Genomic DNA, 18,062 nt, shown 5'->3' with positions numbered 1-18,062 from the left:
TATATCTGTTGGGATATGCAGTGATAATTCTAATGCAGATATTCAATGATGGAGTTATATGCCATCTATTGAATTTCTGAATATTCTTTAGCGTTATCTCACCCGCTCATCCGGCAAATTCACAGTCTTGTTGCATCGAATATATTCATTGCTTATTAAGTGCTGAGATAAAATGTAACCATTGGCCCATCATCATTGATACATTTAGAGGCAGCCCATGCTCTTCTCCTCACTGACTCATTTCTGTCAAATGTCTCTCTTGGGTCCACCCTGCCTTTCCAGCAATTAAAATGATTAAGGACCTTGAATTAACATGAAAGTTTATTAGGTTTGATTACCATAAGAATGAACAATAACATTTCTCCTGACAGTCACCTCTGGTGGATGTGCCTCCGCATTACGATAGTATGATTAGTGCTGAGATGGACTAGCAGTAAGCCATGAGGAGACTATCATGCAATTGGGTGCTGGAAATGTGGAAGCTGTATTTTTCTGAAGTGTGTTAGTTATAAAAAATCTGTTTACTGCTGTGCGTGTGTGAGCGTGTGTGTGTGTATGTAGCAGGATGCACGTGATGAAGGTAGGGATTACCTTTAGTGCGTGTAGTAAGGACATCCAGAGCCATCCAGTAGGCCCTGGTAGCCATGCTGTACTCCTCCCTTTGGAAATGGAAGTTCCCCCGCTCTCGTTTCTGGTTGCCGATGCGTATACGGTCAGACATGGGGAGAATCAGGGGGTCGGGCTTCTCTCTGATGTTCAGGAGTTGTAGCTGGTAGAGTAAGGGGGCCCAGGCTGGAATATCAGGCTCCCTGACAAAAAAACAAATACACACACATAAACAAACCTTCAATCACACTCAGCCTGGAGCAATGTGAAGAGTCTCAGACAATGGGCATTGTCTAAATATCTTTGATTGTCACACATCCTTGTGTGTAAATATGCTGGGTCAGTGCATGTAATAGCTCGTATGTTGAATTGCAAACATCAAAAACATTTGTTCTGAAGTCATTCTCCACGTGCCTTCATTTGCCAATATCACAACTAAGTTTTACGTTGTTTTGGTTACATCTTAATTGATTGGACTGCATATTGACAGGTGACTTCACCTGCAATATATATTAGTAGACACCCAATTTCTGTGATCTGGTCAATGGGGAACTGGTACTGTTAAAATGTGATATATTCCTGTCTTGTTGAAAAGTTAATGGTCATGCGTACATCCTTAAACAACTAAGGTGTTTGGCTAATAAAGGATACTTGAAAAAGAAGAGAGGTGCGCACACTGAATATGCTCCAGTTTGTCACCTTTAATGGACAACGTTTTGATCCTTCATGGATCTTCGTCAGGTCATATTGGATCGAAGTGTTGTCCAGTAAAGGTGGTAAATTTGGGAGCATATTCAGTGTACGGGCCTCTTCTTTTTCATATTCCTGTCCATTCACACTCGTTTTGACAGCTGTTCTCTCCCAGGGCAGTGTTGCTACAGTGAATTAAAGTCTAATATGTAAGCCAGCATGAGTACTTGGGTTTGTGAACTTGTGAGGGTATTCCAATCCCTCAAAACAGGCAAGAAATGTAATCTGGTCCACCTGTGAGTTACACCTGTGAGTTACTGATTGCTTCAGCTTACTCAAGATTCACTCAGAAGGAACGTTAATTTGGTTCTCCAGCTGATCATATGGTCCCTTTGACCCCATAGCACACAATAGAGTATAATCATTAACTGGGTAACGGCTCTGATTCCGATGTGTGCACACATGCATGACATGGGCTCTCTTAATTTGGTGATGTTTAGCAGAGGGAGCAGTAGGTTGAACTTAGAGGAACTTATTTTGGTGGAAAGCTCCACAATTCCCATACCATATGTGAACATCTAGAAGGTACAGTGCACATCCCTTGCTTAATTATAGTACACCCCCTCTCATTATTGTCCAGTATTCAATCTAAATACATAATTATCAGGTGCCATTCTGATTCATTAGCTTCCTAAGTATATCAAGGTCATACTGTATGCCAAAATAAATTAATAAAACTCACTTCACTTTAAAAAAAAAATAGAAATAAATAAAGTAGGGGATCATATTCGAAAATGCAGTTCTAAAAAGTATTGGTCTGAAACTAAGCCTGATGCTGATAAGTCCAGTTGTCGTTGTTGCAAAGGGATGTGGTGCACTGTGGTGTGTGAGATCATGAATTATTCAAACACGTTGTGTCAATTACACAATGTATGTCTGTCTAACAGAATTAGTATAGCTCCAGTCACTGTGTGGCTGTATCAGGAGGTGGAATCAGGTTACCTTTTCACCTCTCCACCCAAGGGACAACATCCTGTGTTATGTGATGCAGGAGCATGTAGCAGATGAGCTACAGTATGGCCTTGGAAACAGGAGATAGATCCCTTTGCTTGGGACTGGAGGAAGTAGGGGCTTTGGATGAGTAGATAAAAAGAACTAGCTGTCACGTTCTGACCTTAGTTCCTTTTATTATAGCTTTGTGTGAAGGTCTACTGTAGCCTCAACAGCACTCTGTAGGGTAGCACCATGGTGTAGCCGGAGGACAGCTAGTTTCCATCCTCCTCTGGGTACATTGGCTCATGTTTCTCAACCCCGTCCATAAACTTACACAGTAATTATGACAACTTCCGGAGGACGTCATCCAACCTATCAGACCTTTTGCAGCATGAACTGACATGTTGCCACCCAATAAAAGGATCAGAGATTGAATCTACTACAGATAGCTAGCACTGCAGTGCATAAAATGTGGTGAGTAGCTGACCATAAGAGAGAAAAAGACAGAACAGTTTTGATCAAATTTCTTTCTTTCAAAATGAAGAAGCAAGAGAGAAATAGAGAGAGTGCCATTTTTTTTCACTTACTTAGCTAGCAGATGCAGCTAGCTAGTTTAGCCTACTGAAACACCCTGCTCAAACAGAGGGATGCTATGCTAGCTAGCTGGCTGATTTTCCAACACAACACTGGAACTCTTCCAAGTCAAGGTAAGCTTTTTCGTTTGACTAATTTATTGCCACACTATAACCTTACTGCTTGATTGTAATGGGTGTACTAACTCATTAGTTCTATAAGTTATGCTAACTATAACGTTACTTTCGCTAATATGATGAGAACAATGTAGGTTGTGTCTAGCTGTTTGGTTTGGAAAGGTTTTTTCGCCTGGTCATATACAGCTGATGTGTTGTGTATTGAAGTCCACATGCGAAGGGAAGAGGTGAGAGGAGGAGAGTGCATAGGCACAAGACAGAATATAACGTGGCTGCTATGAAAGTGAACTGTGTTCACGCGTGATCAGGGTTGTATTCATTCCACCTATTCTGTTTTTTTTTATAATTCTTAAACGGAAGCAAAGGGAACAAAAACATGGATAAATATACCTGAATTTGTCCAATAGAAACTCTCTTTTGCAACTGTCTTTATTATTTTTACACCCAATATCAGCTAGATGCAGGTAACAGTCCGAGGCGGTATTGAATGTCACTGTCTGTCACCTCAAAGTTGTCTCTCGACCTGTGTGCACCTACTGTACATTTTAAACGTTCATGCTACAACCTGGCATATGAAATCTCCATGATGCGTATAGGGAACATTTGTGTGTCATGTAGTAGCCTAAACATATCAATGTTACATTGAACTGGGTGAATGAAATCTGAATGACAGTCATCCAATATGCTGTAATAGAAAATAATTGTCCTCCCTCATCTTGAACGGTACTGACCGCTACTGCTCGTAGAATATTCAGATTTAGTATATGTAGATGTATAGCTGAATTTGATCACAGATCCTACAGAGCCTAGGTCCATGCAATATTTATCGGACAGGACCCTTGGAAGAGTTAATCTCCCTTTCGGTGTCTTGGGCAAGTGTCCATAAGCACAGATGTGCGATGGAATGTATTCACAAAGTGAATGTGTTTATGTTCTGCCTGTGCTTTTGAAACATTCAAAGTTAATTGGGCTATTACTGGAAACTGTAATAAATCCCAAATGGCTTTGATTGGTTGGATATACTGTATTGTTGTTTGTCCTTTTTGTTGCGTACTACAGAGGAAGTATCCTTTCATGATCTGCCATCAATCTGTCCACCACCTTTCTTGACAAGTCCTCACAGGCATTATATTTATTTAATGCAAATGTGAATAGTTGATTTATTTTAAAAGAGCACAACAACTTCATATGGGATTTTCTTCTCATCCTGGTCACACATTCTATGAAAATCCATTGACCAGGATATATGACAATCACTGAGAATGTATAAATAGACAAACTAGAACAGTGATTTGATTCTATTTGCCGTGTAGTTTTCCCTTTCTGCTCTTAACTCACTCCATTTCACAATAGTCCAAAGGCTAGCCTACATTACAAGCCGTTCAATACACCACCTTTATTGAAAAACAAACAGCTACTCAAACTGGCTGGCTGGAGGCTAAGACAAGAAGGTCACTGTGCCAAAGGGGTCCAGTTAGGGTAATTTCACTGGTTGAGATAAACTTGCTAAAGGTGGCTGTGTGTAAATTGTAATAGAGGATAGTTTACTGGGGAATTCCTCAGAGAAAAATGGTCCTGTTTAACAACATGTCTCCTTTGTTACTGTGGCCTTTGTGCATCTTTGTTTCAGAGAATTTCACAGCAACTGTTTCCTTTCCATTTTAATTTTGTTTCATAGGGAAGCTAGGAACTATCTTTTGTACTGCTATCAAAATTGCATCACAGGGTCTCCCGAGTGGCGCAGTGGTCTAAGACACTGCATCACAGTGCTAGAGGCATCACTACAGGCTGTCGCAGCCGGCTGTGACCGGGAGACCCATGAGGCGGCTCACAATTGGCCCAGCATCGTCCAGGTTAGGGGAGGGTTTGGCTAGCCGGGATGTCCTTGTCCCATCGCTCTCTAGCGACTCCTTGTGGCAGGCCAGGGCGCATGCACGCTGACTTCAGTCACCAGTGCGGTGTTTCCTCCGACACATTGGTGCAGCTGGCTTCTGGGTTAAGCGAGCAGTGTGTTAAGGTCGTGTTTCGGAGGAGGCATGGCTCTCATTTGCCTCTCCCGAGTCCGTACGGGCGATGGGACAAGATTGTAACTACCAATTGGATATCACGAAATAGGGGAGAGAAATGGGGGTGAAAAGTGAACAAAAATATAAAATAAAGTGTATCATAGGCCGAAAATCAATGAGCCCTGTCAGTCATGTCAGGAGAAAGCTGCATTGTTACTTTAACTTTCCAGTTACTTCTTATTACACTGGGTGTAAAGAATGTAGCTAACTAGCTACTGCAGCAGCCTGTCAGTCCTGTGTATAGATAAGTATAACACTTGATATATAAACTGGTAATGAAGCTTACACAGTGCATTAAGGGAGACATCTGTTTTATCTTGGTGGGATCAAGATGAATAGCCTTTAAACAATCCAATCACAACACCATGATCAGCAGGCTAGTCTCAGCTACAGCACAGCCTTGTTATTTCTCTGCTGACATTTGGAGAGGAAGTAAAGCCATATCAGGTCATGGAGGGTTTTACAGGATCACACAAAGGCACAAGGAGAGCGAATTTAATTGAGTCTGAACTGTGAGTCATTGGAAATAATAAATAATACCTCCCCTGCCATCGTGATCCTGGAGTAGGTGACTGCATTTCATGGTTTCCGGAGAGGGACAGCTAATACAACCACTTTGCTGGAGGATGAGTCATGTTTGATCAATGCAGGTAGCTGCCGCTCATCAGCCTCACGATCAGGATGCAAACTCGGATGACATCCCTAACACATGTATCCAAATACAGGGATGCACTACTCACACACTGTAACCTACACACATGCATGCACACTTGCATCCGTTGCAAGGTATTTGGGACTGAAATTGAAGCCATATGCTGTTTCAAAGAGGTTTCTCAGAAAAAGGGTTATCATCCTTGTGCAGGATTGACCTTTGGAACAAAATATAATTAAACACAGTTGCCAAAGGTTTTCCTCTTAAAGGTGTGATCACTACCATTTACTTGGTGGTACAGAATTATAGCAGATCCATACATTGTGCTTCTTAAACATACGTAGCTACAAGGCACTACCTATTGTGTAGCCTACAGAGAGCTAAAGTTCCATCAACCTCATTTTTTATCACCCCAAAATATGAATGGCTGTGAACTGCACCTACTATCCTCAAACAAACAAGCAGTGCCAGAAACTTGTCAGATGTCATTTGAGATCCCAACATTGTTAAATCTCCACTGGGTTAACAGTGTCACACAGGGCACTAGTGATTTGCCCCGTAGCCGGCTCAGTGAATGATCCCCCGGGGCCTGATTAGTACAAGACAGGAAACACAGGCTGGTCAGTGGAACAAACTCATCTGAACTAACCCAGGCTCTAACCCAGCCTCCTAATGAAATCTGAACCTGGAACCTACTGGGGTGAAGGCAACTCTACACACTCCTTTGAGGCTAGGCTTAGCAGAGCCTTGCACACAACCGATCGCTGTTGTAGCCTAAAGATGCCATTCGATCCCCTCACACATATGCTGAAATTGTTTTGAAGTCCAAAGCCCAGCAAAGTAAGCCACCCACCCACAGTTAGCCTCAACAAGAGTATATGTGTAGTTGAGTTTGTTAGGGGTTGTTATTGGCAGAGTTCAGAGAAACTAGGGTATATAGCCTATATAACCTTTCTACAGGCTGATTGGAGTTGGCAAGCCTTGAGATGTGATGGGGTCATAAAGAGCCAAGCAGCAAAGAAGAACACAGCAACTTAAGCCCTAGAAGAGTTTAACTCGTCGGGTAGAGTTAACCTTTAGGACTGACCCTATTCTGCCGGTCAACATCTGAACCGACACTGACTGACCTGAGTGAGGGTGGGGTAGAAATTATAAGAGATGTTGGCAAAATATTTAGCTGAAGCAGCAAGTCTGCTAGTGGTGCTGAGACAGAGAAGGGTTGGGGGAGTCACATTGACAGGCTCATCTGGCCTGGGGCTGTTCAGGCATTTTCTCTCTCCATCAAAGCGTGTAAGGATAGGCAACATTTACAGTAAACACTCAGCATGTTTTCTTAAAACACGTGCAGTAGTATAAGTGACACGTACTGATAATCAAGGCAGAGTAATGTTTTCATATACAGTAGTCACGTCACTAGAATGTGTGTAATCCCTGCCATGCCATAGTGTTTGTTTGGATAATGTTCCTCACTTATGAAGGTTTTGTTTTGATTTCCTCTCTCCCCGTGTCATCTCTATGGGATGCATGCATCCATGACTGATCCGTTTGACTCACAGAGAGCTGCAATGCAAATTGAATGAATTCAATGTAATGTTTATAGCTCTTAATGTAGCTGACCCACTATGTTGTCTGTCAGGCAGACACCTCATCAGTCTGAATAAAGGAAAAAGGTCTGTGGGGGAAAACCGAAGTCCATTTGACATCCGGCACTTTTAAATTACGTTTTTAAATGATGGAAATGCCCAGAAATTGCCTCACCGTGGTTGCTATGTAGATAACCTACAATAGTATGCTGTTAATAAAAATAGATGTGTTCTAATAATACTCAGTGGAGGATTTATGAGGCACTCTAATGTTGTAAAAAACACCTCAATTGGATTGGTCACCAGACATTAATTTGCTTCTGTTTTGCATTTTAGAGTGACTTGTGCAGCTCTGGACATAACACCAAAACAACCACACAAAGGTGCTTACCTCTAATCCTGCCCTCAGTGAAACGTCACAGCTGTTTTTCTGCCTCAGCGGTTCATTTACTGCAAAACAGTCCTCTGCTACTGTCTACAATACAAGGACTAGCCAACGTTTATTCTGTCAACTATGTACCTCTAACTGGGCTGCTGTCTCTGTGTGTTTTTACTATATTGTGTAATTTTATTCCCACTTCCACAAAATCCAATGAGGGAGGAAACAGCAGGGATCAAGGGTAGGTCCTGCCCACCGCCTGGGGGTGAGCTCTTCAAAAGTCCTCATATAATCTGCAGCAGGCCTCCTCAGCCTGTTAAAATGAATCCAATCTCAGGCCTGGGGCTAGCTGCAGTGCTTACAGTAGCTTTTTATAGGCATTTTTGTGTGCCGGGGCATCTGAGAAGAGCTGGTGGAGGCAGATTGCTAAAACCACAGAGATATTATGACTCCTCTGTCTGGGGTTTAGAGAGACATGGGTCAACACTGTGACTAAAGGGGACTATTTTCAGACAAGACTGATTTGAGGGTGCGTTTCAAACTCGCAGAATGAAATGAAATTGTGTGATGCAATGTGATGATCACCCTTTTCATATGTGGAGGTCGTGTCCCGCAGATGGCATATTTACACGTCATAAGCCACAGAACTGGCGCCAGGATGAAGTGACTAAGCTGGGTGTACACACCACGATTTTGGCCACAATTTAGCTGTCCCAGACAAGTTATTGGGATCGGAGACAAAATCCCCATGTCATTGCCTACTCGGGGCACATGGCCATCACCGACGCTTGTTTAATGTGACCGAGCCAAAGGCAAAATCTGAGGGCCGCCGATCCTGTCTTTGAGCAGTCCCAGACGCCCCAATATTTTCAAACATGTTTGATTCTATCGGCACAAAATCTGCAATGCTCTTGTAGTGTGAGATGTGTTACGACAAGTTTTGGAGAATAGTGATCAGCAATGGCCAATGAGAGCTCGCCAGGGAAGAAGCCAGTGAGATGATGATGTTGTTCCGCTTGACCCAGAATGAGTAGACTCTCGAGTAAGAGCGATGACTACTAGTATGTGTCTGTACTTGCCTTTAACCAAAGCCAAAGTGTCAAATCATTACAGCTCTGAAGTTCACAAGTAATGTTTTTCAATTCAAAAGGTTGGCTAGAAATTTCAACTCTGCATGGCACGATTGAATGACTGACTGAACTTGTATGAGGCTGCTTTGAGCCACAGGTCATTTTAGCTATGTTAACAATCTAATCACATCATCACATCAGAATCTTGTAGTGTGTGACACCCCGTCTGTGCCAGATCAGTTCGTGTGCGCAGCACTACATTGGCAAGACAAAAAACTACATGTAAGATGGTCATTAAATGTGAGAGGATCAGCAATGTTAGGATTTTGAAAGTTGTGTAGTGTCCACCAGGTATAAGGGGGCAGTTAAAATCAGCACAATTTCTTGGGGTTCTTGCATTGGAACTATATTGATATCACAATATACCATAGTAAACATAAAGTTCAAATGCCGAGACTCCGAGATCATTAAATGCTTTAGAAGTGAAAGGTTGGCGAGAAATCTGCAGCCTTTCTCCACTGGGCTGTATCAGAACAATAAAGAGCTCCCTACCCAGTAAAGTCCATTTCAGTAATGAATATAGGCTAAAAGATTGATAGGCTGTTTAAAATAGGTAAATTACCCTATGCGAATGCAGCCATACACACATCGGTTTTACCAAAATAATGCAAATTAAATGCTGAAAGCCTAGTAGCCTAGTTACAGTATTCATGCATGCAAACAAAAATACTGAATAGCAGTTTGGCTTAGAATACCGACACAACTGCAAATGCAAACAAATTAACGCGAACAGAAAAAAGAGGTATGGCCGTCATTGAAAATAAGAATTTGTTCTTAACTGACTTGCCCAGTTAAATAAAGGTAAAAAAAAAAGAGGTACCAAAATATCAGATCGATAAAGGCATGACACAATCTATATTTAGGCTAGTTACATTAATAGTAAAGAAAAGATTAATAGAGATCTAAATAAACAAAACATAGCCTACAAACTATTTCAGCTGTCTTGCCAAAAAAATAGGTTTATAGGCCCGCTTCAAACATGGCAAACCAGGCCACTGAAGAGTTCAGCAGTTGTGATATGGAATAATACACTTCCGTGAATCAAATTTGACCCACATAATCAATCAAGAAATGCCAACCTACCATAAACACGTTTTGAATACGTACAGTTCAATTTACAACCATGAAAACCAACAGGCTACCAGGAAAAAACAGCCAACAGGCTACCAGGAAAACCACAGCTTTGGGCAGCAGCTTGGGACCACGTGAACAGAACCTTGGGAGAGGTGAGTGCTGACGGGGGAAGCCAGGGTGCTGTAACCCCGGATAAAGTGGATATAAAAGTTGACAAATCCCAGGAAACACTGCAGTTGCACTCTGGACGTAGACTGGGGCCAATCCACCATCGCTCTCACCTTCCCCGGATCCATCTATACACTCCCTTTAGCGATGATGTAACCCAGGAAGGGGATAGTGGAGCAATGAAATCGCACTTCTCTGTTTTCACAAAAAGCTGGTTCTCCAGGAGGCGTTGGAGAACCTGTCGGACTTGGAGCACGTGTTCTTGGGCGTAGTGGGAGAAAACGAGGATGTTGTAGAGGTAATCAAATACAAACCAGTTCAACATGTCGCAGAGAACATCATTAACTAGAGCCTGGAACACAGCTGTGGCGTTGGTAAGGCTAAATGGCATGACCAGATACTCATAGTGACTGCTGGCCGTGTTGAAGGCAGTCTTCCACTTATCCCTTTCCCGTATCCGCATCAGGTGGTAGGCGTTCCGTAGGTTCAGCTTGGAGAACATGGTGGCTCCCTGGAGTGGCTCGAAGGCCGAGGAGATGAGTGGTAGCGGGTAGCGTTTCTTCACCGTGATGTTGTTAAGGCCCCGGAGTCATTGCACGGGCGCAGGGTTTTGTCCTTCTTCTCCACAAAGAAGAACCATGCGCCGGCGGGGGAGGCAGAAGTATGAACCATGCAGCTAGGGCGTCCTGACATACGTAGGTTGATGGGAGTGGTGTTTTGGGTGACCCAGCCTATAGGATGCCCGTCCAGCACTCTAACGTCCATGGGAATGGAGAGGGGCTGAGTGGTGATGCCAAGCTAGAACACCAGGATAGCGTCCATAAAGCTCTCATCAGCCCCAGAGTCCAATGAGTACCCGGAGAGATTTGGACTGGTTCCCCCATAGCAAGATGGCATGAAAAGGGGTGCAGGTAAGGGTAGAGGAAAAGTTATCCGCAAGGCCCACCAGAGTACTTGCTCAAACCGGTGAGCCTGGTCTTTTAGTGGACAGGCAGACAACAAATGACCAGAAGTCCCGCAATAAAGGCAACTCTTAGTGTGAAGCCTGTATAGCCATTCATCTGGGGACAGCCTAGCTCTGCCTAGTTGCATCGGCTTGGGAAGAGGTGAATCGGCAGACTTTGGAGACTCTCTGGGGAACTCAGGTAGCCTCGGGTTCTCTCAGCAACAGAGCCATCGGGGACTTCCGGGATGCTTAGGAGGTGAGGTGGAAGCCTTGGGTGGGCGAGTGAAATCGAACCTCCTCTCATTCATTCGCTCCCGTAATCGCCCATCGATCAGAATGGTCAGGGCGATGAGATCTGTCAGTAGTTCTCGGGCTCCAAGCTCATCCTTTACTTCCGCCGATACTCCGTGCAGGAACATGACAAAGTGCTTCCGGGTTCCAGGCACTCTCAGCTGCCAGCATGCGGAAATCCACCACATAGTCTGCCACACTGTGGGAGTCTTGCCAAAGCTGGAGTAACTTCCAGGCAGCCTCTTTCCTGGAGCATCGAAAACCTTCTTCATCTCCAGACTGAAGCATACGGCCAACTGTTGTTCCCATACTGCCGTATCCCAGGCGAGAGCCCTCCCGGACATCAGTGTGATGAGGTGCACTATCTTAGTGTGGTCCGAGGGGAAGGAGGAGGGCTCCAGCTCAATGATGAGGGAACACTGAATCGAGAAACACCCGACAGGTGACCAACTCTCCATCGAAGCGTTCCGGGGGAGGTAAGCAGGGTTCCTGGGAACCCGAGGTGCCCGGGGAGGTGGCGCTGCTAACAGCCGGGTTACTGAGGGGCTGGGAAGTTACCGTTGTGGTAGGCTGCCTAACAGAAAACCCGCGGAATTGCTCCAGCATTGTGTTCAACACTCTGTCGTGGTATTCAGCCAAGGTCTGGAACACTTCCATAAGACCATGAAGCAATTCCTCGTGCCTTCCAATGGTGGCTCCTTGGGAGGAGATGTCATTGCGGAGCTGGTTAGAGTCTGCTGGGTCAGTCATGGCCAGTCTGACAAGGAGGAGTAGTAGGAAGGATTGGAGGACCAATGCGCAGCGTGGTACGTGTTCATATTGCTTACTTTTAATAGAACACTGAAAAGTACAAAATAACAACGTGAATAAATTACACAAACAAAACAGTCCCGTGTGGAACTGACACGGAATATAATCACCCACAACTCAATAGTGAAACCAGGCTACCTAAGTATGGTTCTCAATCAGGGACAACGATTGACAGCTGCCTCTGATTGAGAACCATACCAGGCCAAACACAGAATTCCCAAATTATAGAAAAAAGAACATAGACAACCCACCCAACTCACACCCTGACTATACTAAAACAACGACATAACAAAAAGAACTAAGGTCAGAACGTGACAATTTGGGGATTTTTAAATTAATAATTTTCAATATTTTACAAATGTTTGTATTGAACTTGTATTTTTAGAAAATAAAATGTCTGTTTTGAGTATCTGTTGTGTTGTCAACTCCGCCAGTGGCTTGTTAACTCTGTCAAATAATATTTGAATCACTGTTCTGCAACATATGCTTAAACAATTTAAATATTTGTGGGCTTGACCCAAGGGATGATGTTAATGTTGTAAATCTAGAAAAACATGCCAAAATGCTAATTAAATTAGCCCTGGAGGATTTAATAGTGCTGTAAAACAAAAATATATTTGAATAATCTACTGTTAGAATTAAACAATCAAGGCCTTTAAACACTTGTTGAACAATAATTGTTCAAATGAAATGCCTTTAATGTTGCCTGATGGAGTTGACAGTTCCAGTTAGTTGCATTGTATGAAGAAAAACAGAAATGAGAACAGCCTTTGGCCGTGGTAGTTTGGCAATACACAACACCTCGTCGGGCATTATTGCTTAATTATAAGATCTTAAATACATCTCAGCTCCTTTCCATGGTGTGTTGGCTGATACTTTGGTCTATCAAATATATACACTGCTCAAAAAAATGAAGGGAACACTTTAAACAACACAATGTAACTCCAAGTCAATCACACTTCTGTGAAATCAAACTGTCTACTTAGGAAGCAACACCGATTGACAATAAATTTCACATCCATTGTTGTGCAAATGGAATAGACAACAGGTGGAAATTATAGGCAATTAGCAAGACACCCCCAATAAAGGAGTGGTTCTGCAGGTGGTGACCGCAGACCACTTCTCAGTTCCTATGCTTCCTGGCTGATGTTTTGGTCATTTTTGAATGCTGGCAGTGCTTTCACTCTAGTGGTAGCATGAGACGGAGTCTACAACCCACACAAGTGGCTCAGGTAGTGCAACTCATCCAGGATGGCACATCAATGCGAGCTTTGGCAAGAAGGTTTGCTGTGTCTGTCAGCGTAGTGTTCAGAGCATGGAGGCGCTACCAGGAGACAGGCCAGTACATCAGGAGACGTTGAGGAGGCCGTAGGAGGGCAACAACCCAGCAGCAGGACCGCTAACTCCGCCTTTGTGCAAGGAGGAGCAGGAGGAGCACTGCCAGAGCCCTGCAAAATGACCTCCAGCAGGCCACAAATGTGCATGTGTCTGCTCAAACGGTCAGAAACTGACTCCATGAGGGTGGTATGAGGGCCAGACATCCACAGGTGGGGGTTGTGCTTACAGCCCAACACCGTGCAGGACGTTTGGCATTTGCCAGAGAACACCAAGATTGGCAAGTTCGCCACTGGCGCCCTGTACTCTTCACAGATGAAAGCAGGTTCACACTGAGCACGTGACAGACGTGACAGAGTCTGGAGATGCCGTGGAGAACGTTCTGCTGCCTGCAACATCCTCCAGCATGACCGGTTTGGCGGTGGGATAGTCATGGTGTGGGGTGGCATTTCTTTGGGGGGCCGCACACCGCCCTCCATGTGCTCGCCAGAGGTAGCCTGACTGCCATTAGGTACCAAGATGAGATCCTCAGACCCCTTGTGAGACCATATGCTGGTGCGGTTGGCCCTGGGTTCCTCCTAATGCAAGACAATGCTAGACCTCATGTGGCTGGAGTGTGTCAGCAGTTCCTGCAAGAGGAAGGCATTGACGCTATGGACTGGCCCGCCCGTTCCCCAGACCTGAATCCAATTGAGCACATCTGGGACATCATGTCTCGCTCCATCCACCAACGCCACGTTGCACCACAGACTGTCCAGGAGTTGGCGGATGCTTTAGTCCAGGTCTGGGAGTAGATCCCTCAGGAGACCATCCGCCACCTCATCAGAGCATGCCCAGGCGTTGTAGGGAGGTCATACAGGCACGTGGAGGCCACACACACTACTGAGCCTAATTTTGACTTGTTTTAAGGACATTACATCAAAGTTGGATCAGCCTGTAGTGTGGTTTTCCACTTTAATTTTGAGTGTCACTCCAAATCCAGACCTCCATGGCTTGATAAATTTGATTTCCATTGATGATTTTTGTGTGATTTTGTTATCAGCACATTCAACTATGTAAAGAAAAAAGTATTTAATAAGAATATTTCATTCATTCAGATCTCGGATGTGTTATTTTAGTGTTCCCTTTATTTTTTTGAGCAGTGTATATAAAATGTTCATGTTAAGACAAATATTTGTGAAAGAAAGTTCATATTGTCCCATCTTTCAAGAATCCCTGAGCTGTAAAACAGCTCATTTTTTTCTCAGCCTTATGTCAAAATGTGTAAAACAGCATGAGATGAACTGTAATATTGCATATTTTTCTTTCTGTCCCATAAATGGGGCCTTGCTCGCGAATCTATGCTACGCCACTGTGAAGCAGACTCATATCAGTTGTTTTCAACTCATGATTATCACCCACACTATGAAGTTGTGATATTGTTGTCGACATGTTTATCACTGAACAATTTATGGCTTTTTTTAGGCTGCATGTTCTATATGAAATATGAGCCAATGATACATAAAACATTTTAAAGTTGATCCACAAGTACAAGTGTAACAACTCCATAACAGAATAAACATTTCAACACATTTGGCATCGACCATATAATACATAATCACTGGACTGTCACTGATATGTCGTGAAGGAAGGTGTGACTACAGGTTAACAGCACTTCCTGTTATTTCACTGTTATTTATACTGATGGGAACACACAAATGTAAACCTTGTTATGGGCTGTTCAGTGAAGGTCGTGTGGAAAGTATACCTAGTATTCTGGAGGGGAATTCAGTCTATTATCCAATTTCAGTGATATTAAATTGTCATTTTTGGTTGATACTTTTTTTCAATAGATTTGGCTACATGATTAGGACTAGATTTGATGACTTTCGGAGAGGCAGATATGTTAGTTTGTGTGCAGTAAGGGAGGAATTTTACTATCAGCCCAAGGGAACCTTTGGCTCTGTGGATTCCTTAGTGAAGTAAATGGCTAAGTCACAGTTAAAAGCAATGACAGATCTGCTCTCTTTTTGCACAGACACCGTGTCTAACTTCACATGCAGAGACCATTTTAGTGCGAATTTGAAAACTTCAAAGTGTTTTGGTCATTGCACAACACCAGAGTCACACAACTGAAACAAAATCTTTGAAACTCAATAATTACCTTTCCATTGTAATTTAGGTTCAAATAATGTGCTATTTTAAACAGATTGAGTTAGGCCTACTCGCAACTCTCAAGATTGCAAAATTCAAGGAAGTACTGAACATGTGATGGGTGTTTAAAAAAATGTGTCAAACAGCTGTCTATTCACAGATAGTGTAGGTTAGTTCAACTACGTACTTAGGTTTTCCTCTTAGACTGGCACCAGAGTAAATTTAACTCTAATTGAAGAAAATGTAACTGCCAACATTTGGTCCCAGTCTAAAAAGAGTAAAACATACTAACATACTACTAGTTGCATAAGCTAAATGTAGTGTTAATATTTAACTCTGCGTCATTTTGTTTCACTCTGTACAGTATTAATTGAAAATTACTCTGTTACTTTTTTTTTATCTCTCCGCAGTGTTGTTCAGTATTCTAGAGCTAATTATTTCAAGTAATGTTTACTCTCCTATGGGGTTAAGCTCAACACTATTTTCAGGTTTATATGGACACATTTAATAATATATATATTTTTATTTCAACTTTATTTAACCAGGTAGGCTAGTTGAGAACAAGTTCTCATTTACAACTGTGACCTGGCCAAGATAAAGCAAAGCAGTGCGACACAAACAACAACACATAATTACACATGGAATAAACAAACATACAGTCTATAATACAATAGAAAAAGTCTATATACAGTGTGTGCAAATGAGGTAGGATAAGGGAGGTAAGGCAATAAATAGGTGGCATAGTGGCAAAATAATTACAATATAGCAATTCAACACTGGAGTAATAGATGTGCAGAAGATGAGTGTGTAAGTAGAGATACTGGGGTGCAAAGGAGCAAAATAAATGAAATAAATAACAGTATGGGGATGAGGTAGTTGGATGGGCTATTTACAGATGGGCTATGTACAGGTGCAGGGATCTGTGAGCTGCTCTGACAGCTGGTGCTTATATTTAGTGAGGGAGATATGAGTCTGCAACTTCAGTGATTCTTGCAGTTCATTCCAGTTGTTGGCAGCAGGGAACTGGAAGGAAAGGCGGCCAAATGAGGCTTTGGGGGTGACCATAGAAATATACCTGCTGGAGCCCGTGCTACGTGTGGGTGCTGCTATGGTGACCAGTGAGATGAGATAAGGCGGGGCTTTACCTAGCAAAGACTTATAGATGACCTGGAGCCAGTGGGTTTGGCGACGACTATGAAGCGAGGGCCTGGCAACGAGAAAATACAGGTCGGGCTGGTGGGTAGTATAAGGGGCTTTGGTGACAAAACGGCTGGCAATGTGATAGACTGCATCCAGTTTGCTGACTAGAGTGTTGGAGGCTATTTTGTAAATGACATTTCCGAAGTCTAGGATCGGCAGGATAGTCAGTTTTACAAGGGTATGTTTGGCAGCATGAGTGAAGGATGCTTTGTTGCGAAATAGGAAGCCGATACTAGATTTAATTTGGAGGCCACGGAAGGAGAGTTGTATGGCATTGAAGCTCGCCTGCCGGTTAGTTAACACAGTGTCCAAAGAAGGTCCAGAGGTATACAGAATGGTGTGGTCTGCATAGAGGTGGCTCAGAGAATCACTAGCAGCAAGAGTGACATCTTTGATGTATATAGAGAAAAGAGTCGGCCTGAGGATTGAACCCTGTGGCACCCCCATAGAGACTGCCAGAGGTCCGGACAACAGGCCCTCCGATTTACACACTGAACTCTGTCTGAGAAGTAGTTGGTGAACCAGGCAAAATGTGTTTGTTGCATATCCCACTCCCCCTCAGACACCCTCGGAGAGTGGGGTTACGGTCAGTGTCAGCCAGGCGACCCTGGAGCAATTAGGATTAAGTGCCTTGCTCAAGGGCACATCGACAGATTCTTCACCTTGTCGGCTCAGGAATTCGAACAGCAACAGAGCATGCTGGGAAATATGACAATCACGCCCCTCCCACATCTGTGGATACACCAAAGTTTTAACTCCCTGTCTCTGGTTACTCTTAATGGAGTTAAAGGTACTCGTTCCCAATCAACTCCAGTTATCAACACTAACTCCAGGCAGCGTATCACCATGTTGAGGGCTTAAATAACTCCAGGAGAATCAATTTAACTCTAAAATGTTTTACTCTATAATTTCAACTCACCTTGATTTACTGTGTATGTATCTGAGAGAGTGTCGTGAGTGAAAAAGGAACTGCAGAGCATTCTATTAATGAATTAAATAAATCATCCTCATCCAACAAGGTTTCAGATTGCCTCCCTCACACTACTGCCACACCTTTGAGCTTTGCCTGGGAGACAGACATACACTTAATATTCCATCCCCTCCTAATAGATTTCTGTAAATGCTGATGACAGAAATGTTTTTGACCACGTGCAGCTTAGTCATTTATGTGTGACATTCTGAGAATGAAATAAATGTCATGAAAATAGATATTAATCAAAAAATTAATTTCCTTTCTGTCAAAGTCTGAGTCGCTACTGGTGCATGTATTGAAAACAAGATAAGGACCGGAGAAAA

At 43.2% G+C, this 18,062-nt stretch overlaps 1 protein-coding gene across 1 annotated transcript in view; it reads right to left on the bottom strand.

Moving 5' to 3' along the window:
* The window catches only part of LOC135508701 (peptidyl-prolyl cis-trans isomerase FKBP8-like), a 50,192-nt gene that overhangs the window by 14,100 nt on the left and 18,030 nt on the right, over nt 1-18,062 (bottom strand). Inside the window, exon 4 of the mRNA XM_064928933.1 lies at nt 592-809. Within this exon, the coding sequence (XP_064785005.1) occupies nt 592-809 (218 nt within the window). The remainder of the gene's footprint in view (nt 1-591; nt 810-18,062) is intronic.

The sequence above is a fragment of the Oncorhynchus masou genome, chromosome 22 (assembly GCF_036934945.1).
Source record: "Oncorhynchus masou masou isolate Uvic2021 chromosome 22, UVic_Omas_1.1, whole genome shotgun sequence".
In the NCBI taxonomy this organism is placed as follows: domain Eukaryota; kingdom Metazoa; phylum Chordata; class Actinopteri; order Salmoniformes; family Salmonidae; genus Oncorhynchus; species Oncorhynchus masou.
The sequence above is the reverse complement of the archived record's forward strand: the minus strand, read 5'-3'. Positions and strand labels throughout refer to the sequence as shown.